The sequence below is a fragment of the Neodiprion lecontei genome, chromosome 3 (genome assembly GCF_021901455.1).
Source record: "Neodiprion lecontei isolate iyNeoLeco1 chromosome 3, iyNeoLeco1.1, whole genome shotgun sequence".
NCBI classification, from domain to species: domain Eukaryota; kingdom Metazoa; phylum Arthropoda; class Insecta; order Hymenoptera; family Diprionidae; genus Neodiprion; species Neodiprion lecontei.
Window position 1 is genome coordinate 41,619,538 of NC_060262.1, and position 14,792 is coordinate 41,634,329.

Consider the following 14,792-nt stretch of genomic DNA (forward strand, 5'->3'; position numbering starts at 1 on the left):
TATGCCGGAGAGATAAAAACTGGAAAGAGAGGAGTGGTACGGACTAAATGCCGTATCGAGCTATTAAACCGACACTTACATGTATACATGCGGCCATAACAAACGTTGATATATGTATACACAGTACATAATTTAGTGGCACCGGTAGCGAACTATTTTCGACGCTGAATTAATTACTTCGCGAATCTGTTCCGCACATCGAAAGAGGGGTGGTTTAGACGGTGTAACGGCCAACACGATTCTACAAAGCACTTTAAGCCATGTCGAGCGGGATTTATCCCTGACCCATCCTGACGCGCAGATCTCGAGTTTCAATTAGTTTGCAAGGTTGACGCCACAATTATCCGAAAATAAATAATATGCGAGACGTAAGGCTCTGAACAAAATCCTTGTAATAACGAAATGAATTTCTATATCGGAACTTCACCCCCTAGTAAAACAGGGTTGGGAAAACGGGTATAGAAAAATCACGAGAAAAATCACGAGAAAAATTCACGTGCGGATAGTGAGTGATTTGAGTTTTGATGAAAGGAAGAAGGGTTCGCCCCGACAACTTTTACTGCTATCATTAAATTGATCCAATCTTGTCTCATTACTGTTGGGCTTAAACAAAGTTGAACGCGGCGAGCGTCCCTCTCCCACCTACTGCCATCTCTCTCTCTCTCTCTCTCTCTCTCTCTCGACCTCTTCTCTACACTTTGCCGGGGTGAATGTGAAACACAAGCAAATCACATGTTCGTCGCTGTATTACATATACGCCCTAGGCTAGCTCTCGTTGTAATCCTATTTTTAGCGGGCCATATAATCCAGACGCAATTTAGGACAAATTGCGGGTAGGGCTGGCCAGATAATAGATTTCGGTGTGGTTTTGGCCTCGCAAAAGGTTCAAAGTTATACAAACCCTTAACAGTATATACATATATACATTATAGGCATAGAACGTCCACACATACGTGTTTCATGAATTAGTGTGACCCGCATTTTTTACCACAATTAACGTATTTCAACAACAGGAATTACTGTACTTATCGCTGCACAAATTCCTGCGTCTGTTGGTGTAAACTCGAGGGTGCATTTATCACGAGAATGTACGTGATGTCGTTACCGAAAATACGCAGACTCTGTAAAATTGCTTGTGTTACATACAAATGATGCAAGTACGGTGTACCTATACGTCCCAAATCACTGGCAATATAGCGATTCTCTGAATTGTTGGGTCAGTGTTTTACAAGAAAAATAATTTAAAAAAATAGGTAGATGCAACGCGAGTTCCTCTCACCTTTATATCAAGAGAAAAAAATAATACAACTTGATTTACATTAAATCGTCTCGAGGAGTGACACGTGCACTCACAGGAATTGCCATATGCCGTACCGAAGTGGGGGGAAAAAAAAAGAAGCAAACGTAGATTTAGAGGAAAGATATATCGACTGTCTGCAGCGAAACCTCGGTTTCACGTTGTGCCAGCTATTAGTATTTAAGAAGCATGCACTTACCACGATAAATCTTGCGTTTAAAGTACGATAAACGGTCTTATACCACACGTTATACGTTATACGTCTGCACTAACACGCGACTGGATAATGACTTTTGTTTTTGTCTAGCTCAAATATAACAACGGTATTCTGTTCATTTGATCCGTAACTCAATTGAACACACGCTTTTGAAATTCCAAAACTCGTAACGTAACGTTAACAAGTTTTCTTTCGCTCAAACAAACAATTTATATTCTTACGTGCCTAGCATCCGCGTGTAAGAATTCACGTGTAAACACAGCTTGCGCCTTTGATTCTGTAGCGGGTTTCCTTTAATTCGTATCAAATAAATGTCTCATCATCGGGTAGCATTGTTTGGGCTGAGGAGGATCCGGATAAACCTTTGAAGTTTGAAGAGGAAAAATAGGAGGGGAAATAATGAGAAAAAATAAATAAATAGATAAATAAATAAATAAATAAGGAAAATTAATCACGGCGTGTTCAGATATTTCATCTAGATGTACAAAAAGTCCTATTTTCTTTTCTATTTCATCCCACCCCCCTTCTTCGCACCGGTTTATCTTCTTTGCTTTTTTCCTTTTTCGTTCCTCATCGCGATCAACCGTCTGCAATCGCCAAAACTCCGGCAAGGCGAACGGGGTGGGGGGGAAAAAAAAAACCCAGAAGGATTCTAGAGCGGAGAATTATTGGACACCCTCCAGGGTGACCTTCCTCCTTAACAATGACTAAGGAGGGACGTTGATACGTGAATATAGCAACTTTATTATATGTATATGTGTATGTATACATACCCCGGCCAAAGTACGAGCAGAGGCGAAAGCGGACAGGGAGTGGCTGCAGGGGTCGAAGAATCGAGCAATAACATGTATTCATGCAAGTATGTGCAATCCATGTATAACGTATGTACAATAGTGTTTGTATAATTATATGTATTGAACAGTTGGAGCTCCGCAGTGATGAATTCTATACATATTAAAATATACATAATTTCAGTATACATACATACGATAATAGCAACCGTTTCAATTGAACTTCGGATCGACTTTTATAATACATATTAGGTACAACTGTTATATATATATACCTGTATGTTCAATATATCCAGACCACATGACTAGCTCTACATTATATGCATAGGTATATAACTATAATACAGGCTTATACCGTTAATTTATTATACTTGCACGCACTGGCTTGAAACTTGGCGTAATTACATATGCATTACGGTACGTATAATAATTTAAAGTATCCGCGTAACTGAAGTTTATTATTATTATTATTATTATTATTATTATTATTATTATACATATAATTTCGGCGTTGTATCGCACCGTAGCAAAACAATTTAAATCTATTTACAGTATACGTGTACACATATTGCGCCGACAACGTATAAAAAAAAAAATTGGGTAAAAGAAGTGAGAGAAATTTTCGTTCAAATATAAAAGGGGGTGAAAAAAATTTTTAAAAAGTAATAAACAACGTAAAAAGAAAAAGCGACACGCGAAGTTTAAATCATCCACCGTCTGCCTCGTGTTGCAGAGAGAGGGCGGGGCGGGGGGGGGGAGGAGGGTCGTCGTATATATGTTTGAGATAAAACTGTTACCCGGTCACGGCGGCTAACACAGGCAATTCCGAGGGCAATTCACAGGCCGACAGGGGCGAAAAACATGTTTGAACAAAGGGCTCTACGCGTATTTACCACGTACGTAGGTATGTATACGATGATTGTTGTAGGCAAGCGGGAATGAAAACAATGAAGTGTATTGTACTACACCGATATCGCGATAGTACAAAAAAATATACACGACTAGGTTCATTGCGCATACCACATTTGTATTACAGGATTGAAGGCTGGCCGATAATAATAATAGAAATAATAATAATAATATATTATACATATGACTGGACATGGGTATGTTCGAAAAACGAAATGATCGGTTGATGTTTGTTTCATTTTTTTTCAGCCGACGGCGAAACTTTCTCCATTGTTATAATGTTTGATCGTATAATATTTTGATCTTCGTTTATATTTTAGGTTTCAAATTTCGTCTGGGGGAGTGCTTTAATCACCGAAATTCGAGAAATCCGATTAAGTAAAAAAAAAAATATATATACACAATGTTAGATCTTCATTACATTGCGGACAATGTAATCAGAATAAAGGTGTACAAACGTTTCGTTGTAAACGTTTACGTAATATAAACTTTGAAGATTACATAGTGTCGACATATTTCGGTTTCGAAATCGAAAGTTGTGCAACGATTCTTCACAAACAGTGAAAATATGCAATTAACACTGATTGTAAGTGGTAAGGAAGAAATATTTACTGCGCGCATTCCAGGGGAAAAAAATAACTCAATTCAGTACTACCATTTTTGTTTTTTTCATTAGCTAAGGAGAAGGTAACTTTTTTAATTAGCTATTTTTTCGATTATTACGGCATTGCCGTAACGTACTTATACAAGATCATATATTATATAATGATCGTGGAAATTTTCAGTCTCTTGATTAGAACCGCGATTGAAATACCTTATAAATTATAAATAAATTAGAGTTGTTATTACTGTACACTAATGGTCTATGAAAAAAAAAAAAAAAACAAAATGAACATACATGGTCAAACCTTTGATGTATACATGCATGGGAAAGAAAAATTATCACAATGGATCGAAGCTGTTATGTGATTAGACTAAAACTCAACCATGTCGTCTTCGTCTCTTCTGATCGGATCCCCCTTCAGTAGCGCAATTATCATGCTGTAAAAATGATGATATTTGAGAAAAATATGCCTAGTATTTAACGCTATTGCGAAACCATGCATGCAGCGTGGTTATACAGTCATAAATTATACCGGTATATCCGACATTTTGTACGAGTTAACGGAGGGGAATACCAAATATTCAAACAATCTATGTACACATGTTGTACAGTTGGAGAAATTTTGAAATATGCCATTCACGATTCACTGCGGCTCGAATGTCAGCGACTGGTATAAAGCAGGGCGTAAATAGCAATTTCGAAATTCAAAACTGGGGGAAAAACAAGGTTGAAGGTATAGTAACGTTACCGTAACGAGATGCTGAAGGAAAATAATTTTTTTAATTCTGCAGTGATTTTTAAGGAACTAAGATTTCGAAGTATGCGAGTGTGTTTTGTCTTATTAATTGCGGTTTTCTGAATTTCAGACAATTCGAAATATCGCGAAGTAACGGTTTTTCCTCAGTATGAATCGTTACGAGGAAACGTTATTAGTAGTTATATTAGTTTCAATAACATGGGAAAGATTTTCTTGTTCAAAAAGATTGCGTAAGCTGTGAAGAGAGGACACATATCTAATAAGCGCTGTGAACTTGCGGACTCACCAGTACAGATATATGAAGAAGAAGACGAGATAATATCCGAGATAGACCATGCAGTCCCTGAGGTGTTTCTTCAGCTGGCCATGGTTGTGGATCTCGGTTGGGTCGTAGATCCCCATGTTGCCCGTGGGTACTGTCAGAAATTCGTACACGAGCCAAAGAGCCATCGGTAAATTGACGACCATGAGGATCCATTGACCGTGGAAGAGTAGCAGGACGACGAGGAAGACGTGCCCGACGATTTTCGGTAGAACCCACTGCGCGAAAGGAACAATATAGAAATGTGCAAAAAGGAAAGCATCGTGGGGAATAATGAAAGAAACAAGAAACAATTGAACAATCAAAAACCTACAATTAGCTAAATGAATTATTTTGTACAAGGACTGAAAGATTCTCTCATTTGCACAAACGTCGAATTGATTCGGCATTTTGAGTGAAACATATATATGCCTCCTTGAAACCATCGCCTCATATATATATATATACATATTTTTTTTATCAAACGTTGCATATCCGTCGAGTTTCCGTCCTCTGTAAAATGATTTCGCGATTCAAGTGTTCGCGCAGGTTCCGCTTTTGCAGTAAATGTATATACGTTGACACGTGTGTCTGTGCATCGTTGCGGTTGATAAGAGAAAAGTGTACACACGTGTGATACTCGAGATGAAAAGTAGTTGTAACGTATAATTGGGTCAAGAATCATTCGGGCCTCTCAATACGGCGTAACGATATTATAATATTAAAGGCGTGGGAAAGTCGACGTCGACGACGAAGAAATAACGAGGTAGAAAATCGGAATATTTTTAGCACCGAATATCTTTGAATAACAATTATTTAGGCGATCGTTTTGGCGTCGAGGTTGAGCAAGACGGGAATTCCTCGATAATTGACATCCAGCAAATTGATGTGCGGTTGTTGTAAACACTGTGCACGGTGACAATTAGGCAAAAGCGGAATTACCGTGTTCAATTTCGAGCAGCACTGCTGGGCGTTCAGGTAATCGCATTCAAGGTCCGAAAGCGTAATCACCTGCCGTTCTTGTTAAGGAAAATCTAATCCAAGAACAATCACAGAGCTCAGAAATTACGCCCCCCACCCCCGCACTCCTACTATGTGAGCCGTGTGCATACCTCCGCTCTGTTTCATCCTTTCCTCCAGGATTAACCCTCCGAGTCCTATTATGCCGGTGGAGATCGATATTGCTATAGGTATACATGATAGAGCTATAGGTATATACATCTGTTATACCGAGAGTCAGGTATTATACGATCGCCGCGAGATAATGCCAATAAAACTGGGTCAACGATGGATAATAACAGCAATATCTTAATTTGAAACTTTACCCTCCGTATATCGTACATTTCATTACACCTTTACACATCATTAGCTTTTACATTTTCACTCTGGTTTTTCCTTTTTATTCATTTTCTTGTCTATATTATACCCTTTCTTTGTTCATCTCTGTTTTTTCACACACACCCAATTTTCAAACGACTATAAGACTACACCCAATTATTCTGCTATATCGTATAACGTAAGCTTTGGATATAGGGTATTATAATAAGCGCTAAATGTCAAATGAAAATGTTATAGGTATGCGTAGCTCTTGGACTCTTCAGATATAAGGATACGCAATAAACTGGTAGGATGTAGAATAACGTTTAAAGTTTATAGGGTTTACAACTCTCCGTTGATGCGTTATGTACAACTCTCGACGATATTTTTTGCGTCAAATTTAACGTCATTTTCGTGTTTGAACAATTAATTATTTCAATTCACAATTCAAGCGAAATGGTTCTAAAAATTATGCTGTCGAATTTTATCAACCCTGTCATACTAAGAATATTCGTATTAATCTTCAATAGTTTTGAAGGTATCATCTTCAACTCGCGCGAATCACGTTCCGTGACGGATCGATACGGCATCTGATCGATCGTAACTTGCGCACATCTATTCCAGTTTGATTCGGTTCGGTTTGATGATATTAAGTTTTTTAATAGAGCACGTCAAGTTTCTCAACATAACAAAATGATTGTGGAATGATTATTGATCGACAACAATGAATTTAAACACTGAATATAAATCAAAATGGCCGCCATTGATACGCTCCAAATTATAAAGATCACGCACAGACGTTGTTTCAGGCAATTTGAAACAACATGACAGTAATGTTGATTCGGTTATTACATCAATTTCTGTAGGACAGCCTATAAAGTGTATACATACATACTGAGAGAATATCTTGAAAGTTAACACTCGGTCACCGCCGACTCGGCACCACTCACATTATTCGTCTGTTTTTCGCAGGCTGGCCATCCCATATTTAATTTTAAACTGCGAAAAGCGGAAAATCGAAAAAAGTCCCTAAAGCTTATCACATTAGGTGTGATCAGTCATAAAAATTTCGATGGAATCAAAAACTCAAATTATTATTCATGGACGATATGACAAGGAATGCCCTATACGTAAAACGAAAACATAATCGTCGTCGTCGTCGTCGATGCAATCATTTTTCGGCCTTTCACAGTTTAAAATTGAATATATATAGATGTTTGCAAACTTATCGACATCACGTTAATATACAACGATTATAGTTTTTTGCTATCATTATGTCAACGTGTAATTTCGCGTCAGATGACTTCAAGCGTTAACTGGCATCATCACGATGAACGATCGCTGACGATAAGCTATGTTTGATTTACGTTGCATACAGCAACGGTTTGGATCATTGTACTTGTACAAAATATATACACTCATATTATATCTACACATGTCCGTAATTAGTTTCAGTAATGGTTCAGATAAAAACAGTTCCGCTGGACACACAGCCAGATGTGGCGTGTTATTTTGGATTAATCGATATTTCTTTTGTCGTGTCCTGTACGTATAGTGAAAATCAGAGAAGCGCCTACGAACGGTTTGAACAAAGCATGTGAGAGAAAATAGCCACTGGGAGCACCTACACAGGTATAATGTATAATCCATTCTCTGACGAGCACCGAGAGCTTTGTTGTAAACTAGATGATGTGTTGTTAAGGCGTCTGGGACTCGTGTAAATCGGACATTTGGAAACATTTCGGCACGGCATCGAGCGTAGGTTCGAGGCACGAATAATGATGTATGATATGTTAATCCTGGGAGGAAATTCATACCGACATCATATCATCGTTACCCGCGAGAAAACAAGCAAACGAATAAGTTTTCTAAACTACCTGTGCACGAAATTGCAAATTTTATGCGTATATCTATATGGACACGTGATACTCTGATTGCCAAAGAAGAAAAAGTTCGACACCGGGGTCAGGTTAACTAGGTAATTTAAACTTTAAAAGATGCAACGTATAGTTTTCGCAGAGCAATCTCGACACGAGAGGCGCCGCTTTAGAGCTTGCGTAATATCTGCTTGCATTAATAACTGCAAACGACGGTGAGATAGACGTTGAATTGAGCGATTATTTAATATAGGGCTATTTTTAATTTATGTACTGCGACAAACTCGTGGCTGCTACCAATTCTCAAAAACCGTGCGGGTCGTGAAAGACAAATAAACGATATAAACTCCCCTGAAACTATGCAGAATCTATTTAAACAGAGATATAAACGGAAAGTCGTCAATGTCAATTAAACAGGTGCGTTTTGTAAGACTATTTATTCAAGACGTTTTCACATCTATAAATATATTTCGAGTTTTCATCTTCTTTTATCTGTAGGTTTCTATTATAAATCATAGACAAGATATACTTGTACGTCATATACGTTGTACATGCATATTGCAGGACTGATTGTTAACCAAAACGAAGCCACGATATTGGTGTCTTCTATAAGCCTATTAACATTTTTGCTGCCCAACACAGAACAATGGAACTATTTCAACGACATATTTGACGCGAGTGTTGACGGAAGTATGCAGACGGTTACCGCTGAAAAAAAAACATTTCCAGACCATTACTCAGCGGGTAAGTGGGCCTAGAGCCATAAGAATCCGTGTTAGCGATCCTTTTTTACCTGCGGGAGCTGTTTAACACTCAATCTCGTTAGATACACAAAACCCAGTTAGGGCAACCGTCTTTGACAGTCTTCAGTCATCGCCGTGGGTTTCGTTGCAGACTTTGAATTGGCGGTTATTGCACCCTACTACTCCCTGACGTTTATTTAGGGTATTCTAAGGCACCATGGGCGAAACATGACAACGTGAAATTCCCTAGAAATCTTGGACTACGTCAAAGCAACCGAGTAAACATCAAACAACATACACCGAGATGTTTATGCAACGTAAATTCATCGATAACGTACAGCGTAATATAACGCTAATCAAAAAGCATTACAATTAAAAAAGGATACAAAATACACAAGCAGAAAAAGCACAGCGCCGGTGTCGAATAGAGCAAACGCGAACAACAGCGGCTCGGAAACCATGATTTCTACACGTAATTCAGCTGTCAATAAGTTCTCAGATTAGAACTAAATTATATCGGGAACAAGTTTGATTCGGTAAGCGTAACACCAAAGAATTAAATCTTTGTTTTTACAGAAAAGGTGTGGGTAAATCTATAAACTACCGACTGTCGTGGGACTGTCAAAGCCTCGTCAAGCACACTTCACGCCTCTTGCCACCAAGCATACCACTTGGCCGAGAAGAAAATGCCCTAGAATCGCAGAAAACCTTCGAGGCCGCATTGGAAAGCGACTACCGTACTGTCAGTGGATTGCGTACATTTTTCAAGGCACAACCATAGACTTATAAAGGGCACAACACCTCACATCCACTTTGGCTCTAAAGGGTGTGTTTCGAAGTTAGCTCCCAGTGCTGTCAATCATCTCTTATCTCTTTTGCGCTGCCGAGTTCGTGGGTAAATCTGCGTCTGTTCAAGGGATTTCTAGCGCTTCAAACTAATTACTAGCGAATTTAAACATGCTGATCATGCCTAAGCACAAATTTGTGCGCTTAATTTGAACACTGAATAATATTATTTACATGAACCTGATTAACTTTCCGTGCGCGTTCGGAGGGCGAAGTGGGCGAACGCTAGTCGATAATCTTATATCTTAGTAATTTGACAGTGCTGCCGGTACACGAACGCGTTTGGTAAGTGTTTCGTGGGTGTCGTTGGGCTTTCCATCTTCGTTTATTCCGATGATTCATGTTACCAACAAAACATATCTTTACTTACCGTCGAACACCTAGCTCACTTTAGTTATTAGTGTAGCCATGGTATAGCAGGAAAGATTATGGTCAAAGCCGTCAAAGCCTCACGAAAGCGTGGTTGAAAGGCCGAGACAAATTAGGTTGGGCAAGATCGACAACAAACGGGTACACCACGCGATTCTACAATCGACTAATTGTAAAAGGAAAGTGATACTGAAAGTATACAAAGTAAATTTCGCAATGTCTGGCCAAGACTTAGTGTCGGACCAAGGACTAAGAGTCGATGGACGACGAGCAAATGAGTTGAGACAGATTCGAGTTCGAATGGGTGTCTTCGGGCAGTCGGATGGGAGTGCTTACCTAGAACAGGGCAACACAAAAGTTTTGGCTGCAGTGTACGGGCCCCATCAGGTTATTTCCTATAACGTATTTCAGTTGTTCACATCCATAATTCTCTTAACTTGCTCATTGACAATAACAATTGTTTGCTACAGCCAAGAGGAGGGGGGCGTGGTGGGAACAGAAGTGGCACGGGAATTATAAATTGCCAGTACAGTATGGCTGTGTTCAGTTTTAGTGCCGGTGAGCGCAAGAAACGACCACGCGGTGATCGCAAGACCCAAGAAACGTCTCTGCAGCTACGCAGGGCTATCGAAGCTATTGTACAAGTAGAACTGTACCCTCGCTCTCAAATCGACGTGTTTGTCGAAGTCCTTCAGTCCGACGGCAGTGATTATTGCGCAGCAGTAAACGCAGCGACTCTCGCTCTAATCGACGCTGGTATTCCCATTAAGGTACTTCTAATAATAACTTCTTACGCACTGTGCTTTTACTGATTTCTACTATAAAAATAATGAAATTTGATATGCTTTACTTACAGGATTACTCTGTAGGATGCACAGCAACGATAGCCAGCATGGGAGCTTCGGAAGAAGTTGACAGTAAGGATGAAACAGGATCTGGAACAGGAATAGTTGATGCAAATCATATGGAGGAATGTACAGGAGCGACGACATTAACTGTCGTTGCTTTACCAGGAGCCCCTGGCTCTAATTATGAGTCAGATACCGACAATTCCGGTTTAGTAGTCGTGGCGCAAGGAACTGGTGCACGACTCCATCTCTCCAGGCTCGAAGGGCTCAGGCAACGGGCGTTGCAGGGCTGTCGGGATACAAGGGTGATTCTTGATCAAGCAGTTAGATTCCATTTAACGACACATGATCCTCATTTTATTTAGTACTATGTTTAATTCATCCCCATATTTGTTTTACTTATATATGTGTGTATGTGTCGTCAGCTATGCATATGAAATGAACTAATGAAAATTTGAAATGGATCATGATTTATTGTACTATTTCATTACGCTTTTTTTTTCCTTTTTTCAAGGTGTAATAAATCTTAAAAAATATATACATGTACACATTTATATAACAGATATCTCCGACTGTAAAAATATAAATTCGTTCTTTCAGCCTAGTTTTGAAAGGGTTCGTACTCTTTTGCATTTATAAAACGTTTAATGCAGTGTATCGTATTTACGAATAGAAGATTAGAATAGTTTATTCTGCAGTTCCGTTAAAGTTTGGCATCTGGGTGTCTCTCCAGTATCATTCCAACTCCCTGTAAATAAAGATAAATGGTTCATCCGTCATTGATTACTGCAGCGCATGCCAGGCTTGAGGATCCAAGAATTAAAATTTGTGTATAATAAAATAAGAAATCATTGCTGACCTGACCACCAGCAGCGCAGGCAGCAATTAGCCCGAATTGTTGATCCTCTCTGATCATGCGGTTTGCTGTGTGAGTTGCTAATCTAACTCCAGTAGCGGCGAAGGGATGTCCGATAGACAGAGAACCACCCCAAGCATTCCACTTGTTGATATCTGGCACACCAATTTTACCTGATCTACCCATATATTTCTGTGCAAACCAATCAGAATCCATGGCTTTCAAGTTTGCTAGAATTTGTGCAGCAAACGCCTCATGCACTTCCCAGACTCCTATGTCATTCAAGCCCAGGCCGGCTTTTTCCAACACCTGTGAGGCGTTTAATTTATATACATTTTTGTATTTCGTGCAACCTGTATTTAATGTAACTAGATATTTCCATTAATTGGGGGATCAAAAAATTTTGTTCCATATGTTCGAATTTTACAGTTCCAGTACTTAAACCAGCCAAATTGCGAAATCTGTATTCGTATGACAGGGTCAAAATAAAAGCTAGGGAAGATAATTTTACCTTTGGGATAGCATAGGCAGGTCCCAGGAGCAATTGGTCGACCGGATCCTGCGATACATAAGTAAAGTTCCTCAGATATGCTTTTGGTTTCAGTCCAAGCTGCTTAGCCCTTTCTTCAGTCATGATGAGAGCAGCGGATGCTCCGTCAGTCAGGAAAGATGCGTTAGCTGCTGTAACAGTCCCGTATGGTTTAACAAACGCTGGCTTAAGCTTAGCTAGCTGTTCTGGTGTAGAAACTCGAATTCCATTGTCCTTGTCAATGACGTCATTCACACCAGGCACTGAAAAGATGTGAAACTGTGTTAATCAACAAATATACATGTGGTATGAAATTATCCAGTAACGTTGAGGGAATTACCTTTGAATGGCGCAATATCAGATAAAAATCCTTGCTGTTGGGCTTGGGAAGCGAGAGTATGCGAGCGCAAGGCATACTGGTCCTGTTCTGCCCGAGTTACTCCAAATGCCGAAGCTAACCTGTCGCCACTGTGACCCATAGTTTCTCCGCTAGAGAATTCCGCTACCGCTGGCAACTAACAAAATCGAAGTACATGGTTAAATATTGACATTTAACACAACTATTCTTTACAACAATTTATAACTTTCCGCTTACCTCTGGAACAAAGTGGCCAGGCCTGATGCTAGCCAGGAGGCCTAACTTCTGAGGTAAAGTCTTTGCTTTATTGGCACGCAGCATTAAGGATCGCATGTTGCGGCTGTGCCTGATTGGTACATCGGACATGAACTCTACACCACCGGCAACGATAACATCGTACACGCCACAGGCAATCAGACCAACGCCAGTAGTTATAGCCTGATTACTGCTGATACACGCCATGGTTATAGTATGTGCGGGTGTCTTCTGGCTGAAGCCTGCAGCCAGTGCTGCTTCTCGACCAACATTGGAGGTCTTGACTTCCTGGATAACTGTGCCGTACGTTATATATTCTACCAAGTCTTTGTCAATTCCAGTCTTGTTTACAAGGCTCCTGAAATTAATGTTTCAACAGGTTGGGTATTACGTTAAACCTCTTCATTTTCAGGTGTAATAAATTTTAGTTTTAAATCTTTCAACCAAAAAAATAAATAAATAAATACATAAAACTCACAGCAGGGCATGCCTGGCAAGATCATGAGGCATGAGCTTGCTGTATTGTGTGCCTGACAAAAGAAACGGAGTGCGAACTCCGTCGATGTAGACGATATTCTTTCCAGCCGGACTTCCCCCCTTTGTCGCATAACCTCTGTCCCCATTTCTGGTTCCGTTGAGGTTTTTCAAAGCCAGAGGAAGAGCTACATGCACAAATTAAACAGATTAGCATCGCACTTTGCTCCTTCAGATGCGAGCGAAGAGTTGAAAAGTTATTTGGAACAAATATGAAAAAAATTGTGAATGGGTAGGGTAATAGACTTTTAAAAATAAAAGAAGGCTTACTCTATCAGCCGAATATGCTAACAGTAATGAAAATAAGACAGTGAAGCCTGGTAGAATTAAATCTTGACAAATTTCATAAAAATGTAGTACTTTTATCACAGTATTATTAGTGAAAAACTGTATATTGCGCTTGATTGCTGAATCTGTCTGCTGACTTCAGCTTGATGGAAAAATTAGAAAACAATGGGCATTAGGTATTCCTGGGGAAAATCACGGTTTCCTCAATCATGTTTTGCATATTACAGATTGGCTAATTAGCTTCAATTGAAAAAGCATGCGGAAAGTGACCGAGTGTACTTTGCACCGCGTTGAGCCAAGCAGGGCAAGGGGCACAATTGAATGGCACGGTATGTGCGGGGCGATGGCTCATCCAATTACACACTGAACAATTTCTTAAAGTCTATTAATCTAGCCGAAAAAAAAATCGTTATAAATCGGTGTGTTTATCGAGTTTACCTGCGGTTTGTGAGCCGATACCGTGATTAAGGCGTATTAGATTTCTCGCTAGATACGTTGCCATGTTTTTAATATTACTATCAACAATATAAATAAACCAAGCACACTTTAAACACTCCGCTTTCCACTAGCAGCCTTCTGCCAAGTGCCAAAGTCTCGAAACAGTTAACTATATCTAAAGAGTGCTTAGCTGGAATAAATTACTAATTTGCCGTGTACGGATTCAGGTTCTTCGTATCGCCGCTTGAGCGCTAGCATTCACTTCATAAACTGGCGGGATTTTTAAGAGTCGTCGCCTGAAATGATGACTGAATCAGCGTTTATTTGCACGTACAATAAGAAAACTTTTTTCAATTATAAGTAAAGATCCCAAAACGATAATTGCAATTCATAATAGACCATTAAAACGTATTAAAAATAACAAAGGTTGTTTTTGCACGGATAAACTTAAAGATTTTGCACTGAAAATGGATTTTCAAAGATTTCGTCTTGGTACAGAATTTATGCGTTCTTTTTTACGTTGTTTCATCTGCTCTCTAGGAAAGCTTAATCTTGAAAAATTGTACAGTCGTATTATTCGTTTGCGTTTAGTGTCACTTGGATTCTGTGATACCACATCTCCGCTTCGCTCCGTTATCAGGTTTCATCGGCTGGATCG

At 39.5% G+C, this 14,792-nt stretch overlaps 3 protein-coding genes across 3 annotated transcripts; 1 reads left to right on the forward strand and 2 right to left on the reverse strand.

Annotated features, from left to right (window-relative positions):
* Window positions 1–2,231: 2,231 nt before the first annotated feature.
* Window positions 2,232–9,487, reverse strand: LOC107225332 (protein cornichon homolog 4). The gene is made up of 4 exons (XM_015665759.2): window positions 9,200–9,487; window positions 5,819–5,887; window positions 4,862–5,115; window positions 2,232–4,255 (listed from the first exon to the last, which is right to left on the reverse strand). The coding sequence occupies exons 1-4, from the start codon at window positions 9,272–9,274 to the stop codon at window positions 4,189–4,191; spliced, it is 465 nt and encodes a 154-aa protein (XP_015521245.1). The 5' UTR covers window positions 9,275–9,487; the 3' UTR covers window positions 2,232–4,188.
* A 481-nt stretch (window positions 9,488–9,968) lies between these two features.
* LOC107225335 (exosome complex component RRP41) lies at window positions 9,969–11,396 on the forward strand. Its single transcript, XM_015665762.2, has 3 exons — window positions 9,969–10,415; window positions 10,499–10,798; window positions 10,885–11,396. The coding sequence occupies exons 1-3, from the start codon at window positions 10,245–10,247 to the stop codon at window positions 11,239–11,241; spliced, it is 828 nt and encodes a 275-aa protein (XP_015521248.2). The 5' UTR covers window positions 9,969–10,244; the 3' UTR covers window positions 11,242–11,396.
* On the reverse strand, window positions 11,297–14,296 carry LOC107225334 (trifunctional enzyme subunit beta, mitochondrial). The gene is made up of 7 exons (XM_015665761.2): window positions 14,135–14,296; window positions 13,353–13,536; window positions 12,857–13,232; window positions 12,602–12,776; window positions 12,244–12,524; window positions 11,736–12,041; window positions 11,297–11,624 (listed from the first exon to the last, which is right to left on the reverse strand). Exons 1-7 carry the CDS (start codon window positions 14,196–14,198, stop codon window positions 11,580–11,582), a joined length of 1,431 nt encoding a protein of 476 aa, XP_015521247.1. The 5' UTR covers window positions 14,199–14,296; the 3' UTR covers window positions 11,297–11,579.
* Between the last annotated feature and the right edge of the window lie 496 nt (window positions 14,297–14,792).

Bases quoted from the DNA above. Each gene is read 5' to 3' on its own strand.
- LOC107225335 (XM_015665762.2), top strand. From the start codon at position 10,245: ATGTCTGGCCAAGACTTAGTGTCGGACCAAGGACTAAGAGTCGATGGA. The intron at 10,416-10,498 runs GTTATTTCCTAT...TGTTTGCTACAG, and splicing joins CAGTGTACGGGCCCCATCAG to CCAAGAGGAGGGGGGCGTGG. The intron at 10,799-10,884 runs GTACTTCTAATA...CTTTACTTACAG, and splicing joins ACGCTGGTATTCCCATTAAG to GATTACTCTGTAGGATGCAC.
- LOC107225334 (XM_015665761.2), bottom strand. From the start codon at position 14,198: ATGGCAACGTATCTAGCGAGAAATCTAATACGCCTTAATCACGGTATC. The intron at 12,042-12,243 runs GTAAAATTATCT...AACGCCTCACAG, and splicing joins CTGCCTATGCTATCCCAAAG to GTGTTGGAAAAAGCCGGCCT. The intron at 11,625-11,735 runs GTCAGCAATGAT...CTTTATTTACAG, and splicing joins CCTGCGCTGCTGGTGGTCAG to GGAGTTGGAATGATACTGGA.
- LOC107225332 (XM_015665759.2), bottom strand. From the start codon at position 9,274: ATGGTTTCCGAGCCGCTGTTGTTCGCGTTTGCTCTATTCGACACCGGC. The intron at 5,116-5,818 runs GTAATTCCGCTT...CCTTTCGCGCAG, and splicing joins GCTGCTCGAAATTGAACACG to TGGGTTCTACCGAAAATCGT. The intron at 4,256-4,861 runs GTGAGTCCGCAA...TCATTTTTACAG, and splicing joins TTCTTCATATATCTGTACTG to CATGATAATTGCGCTACTGA.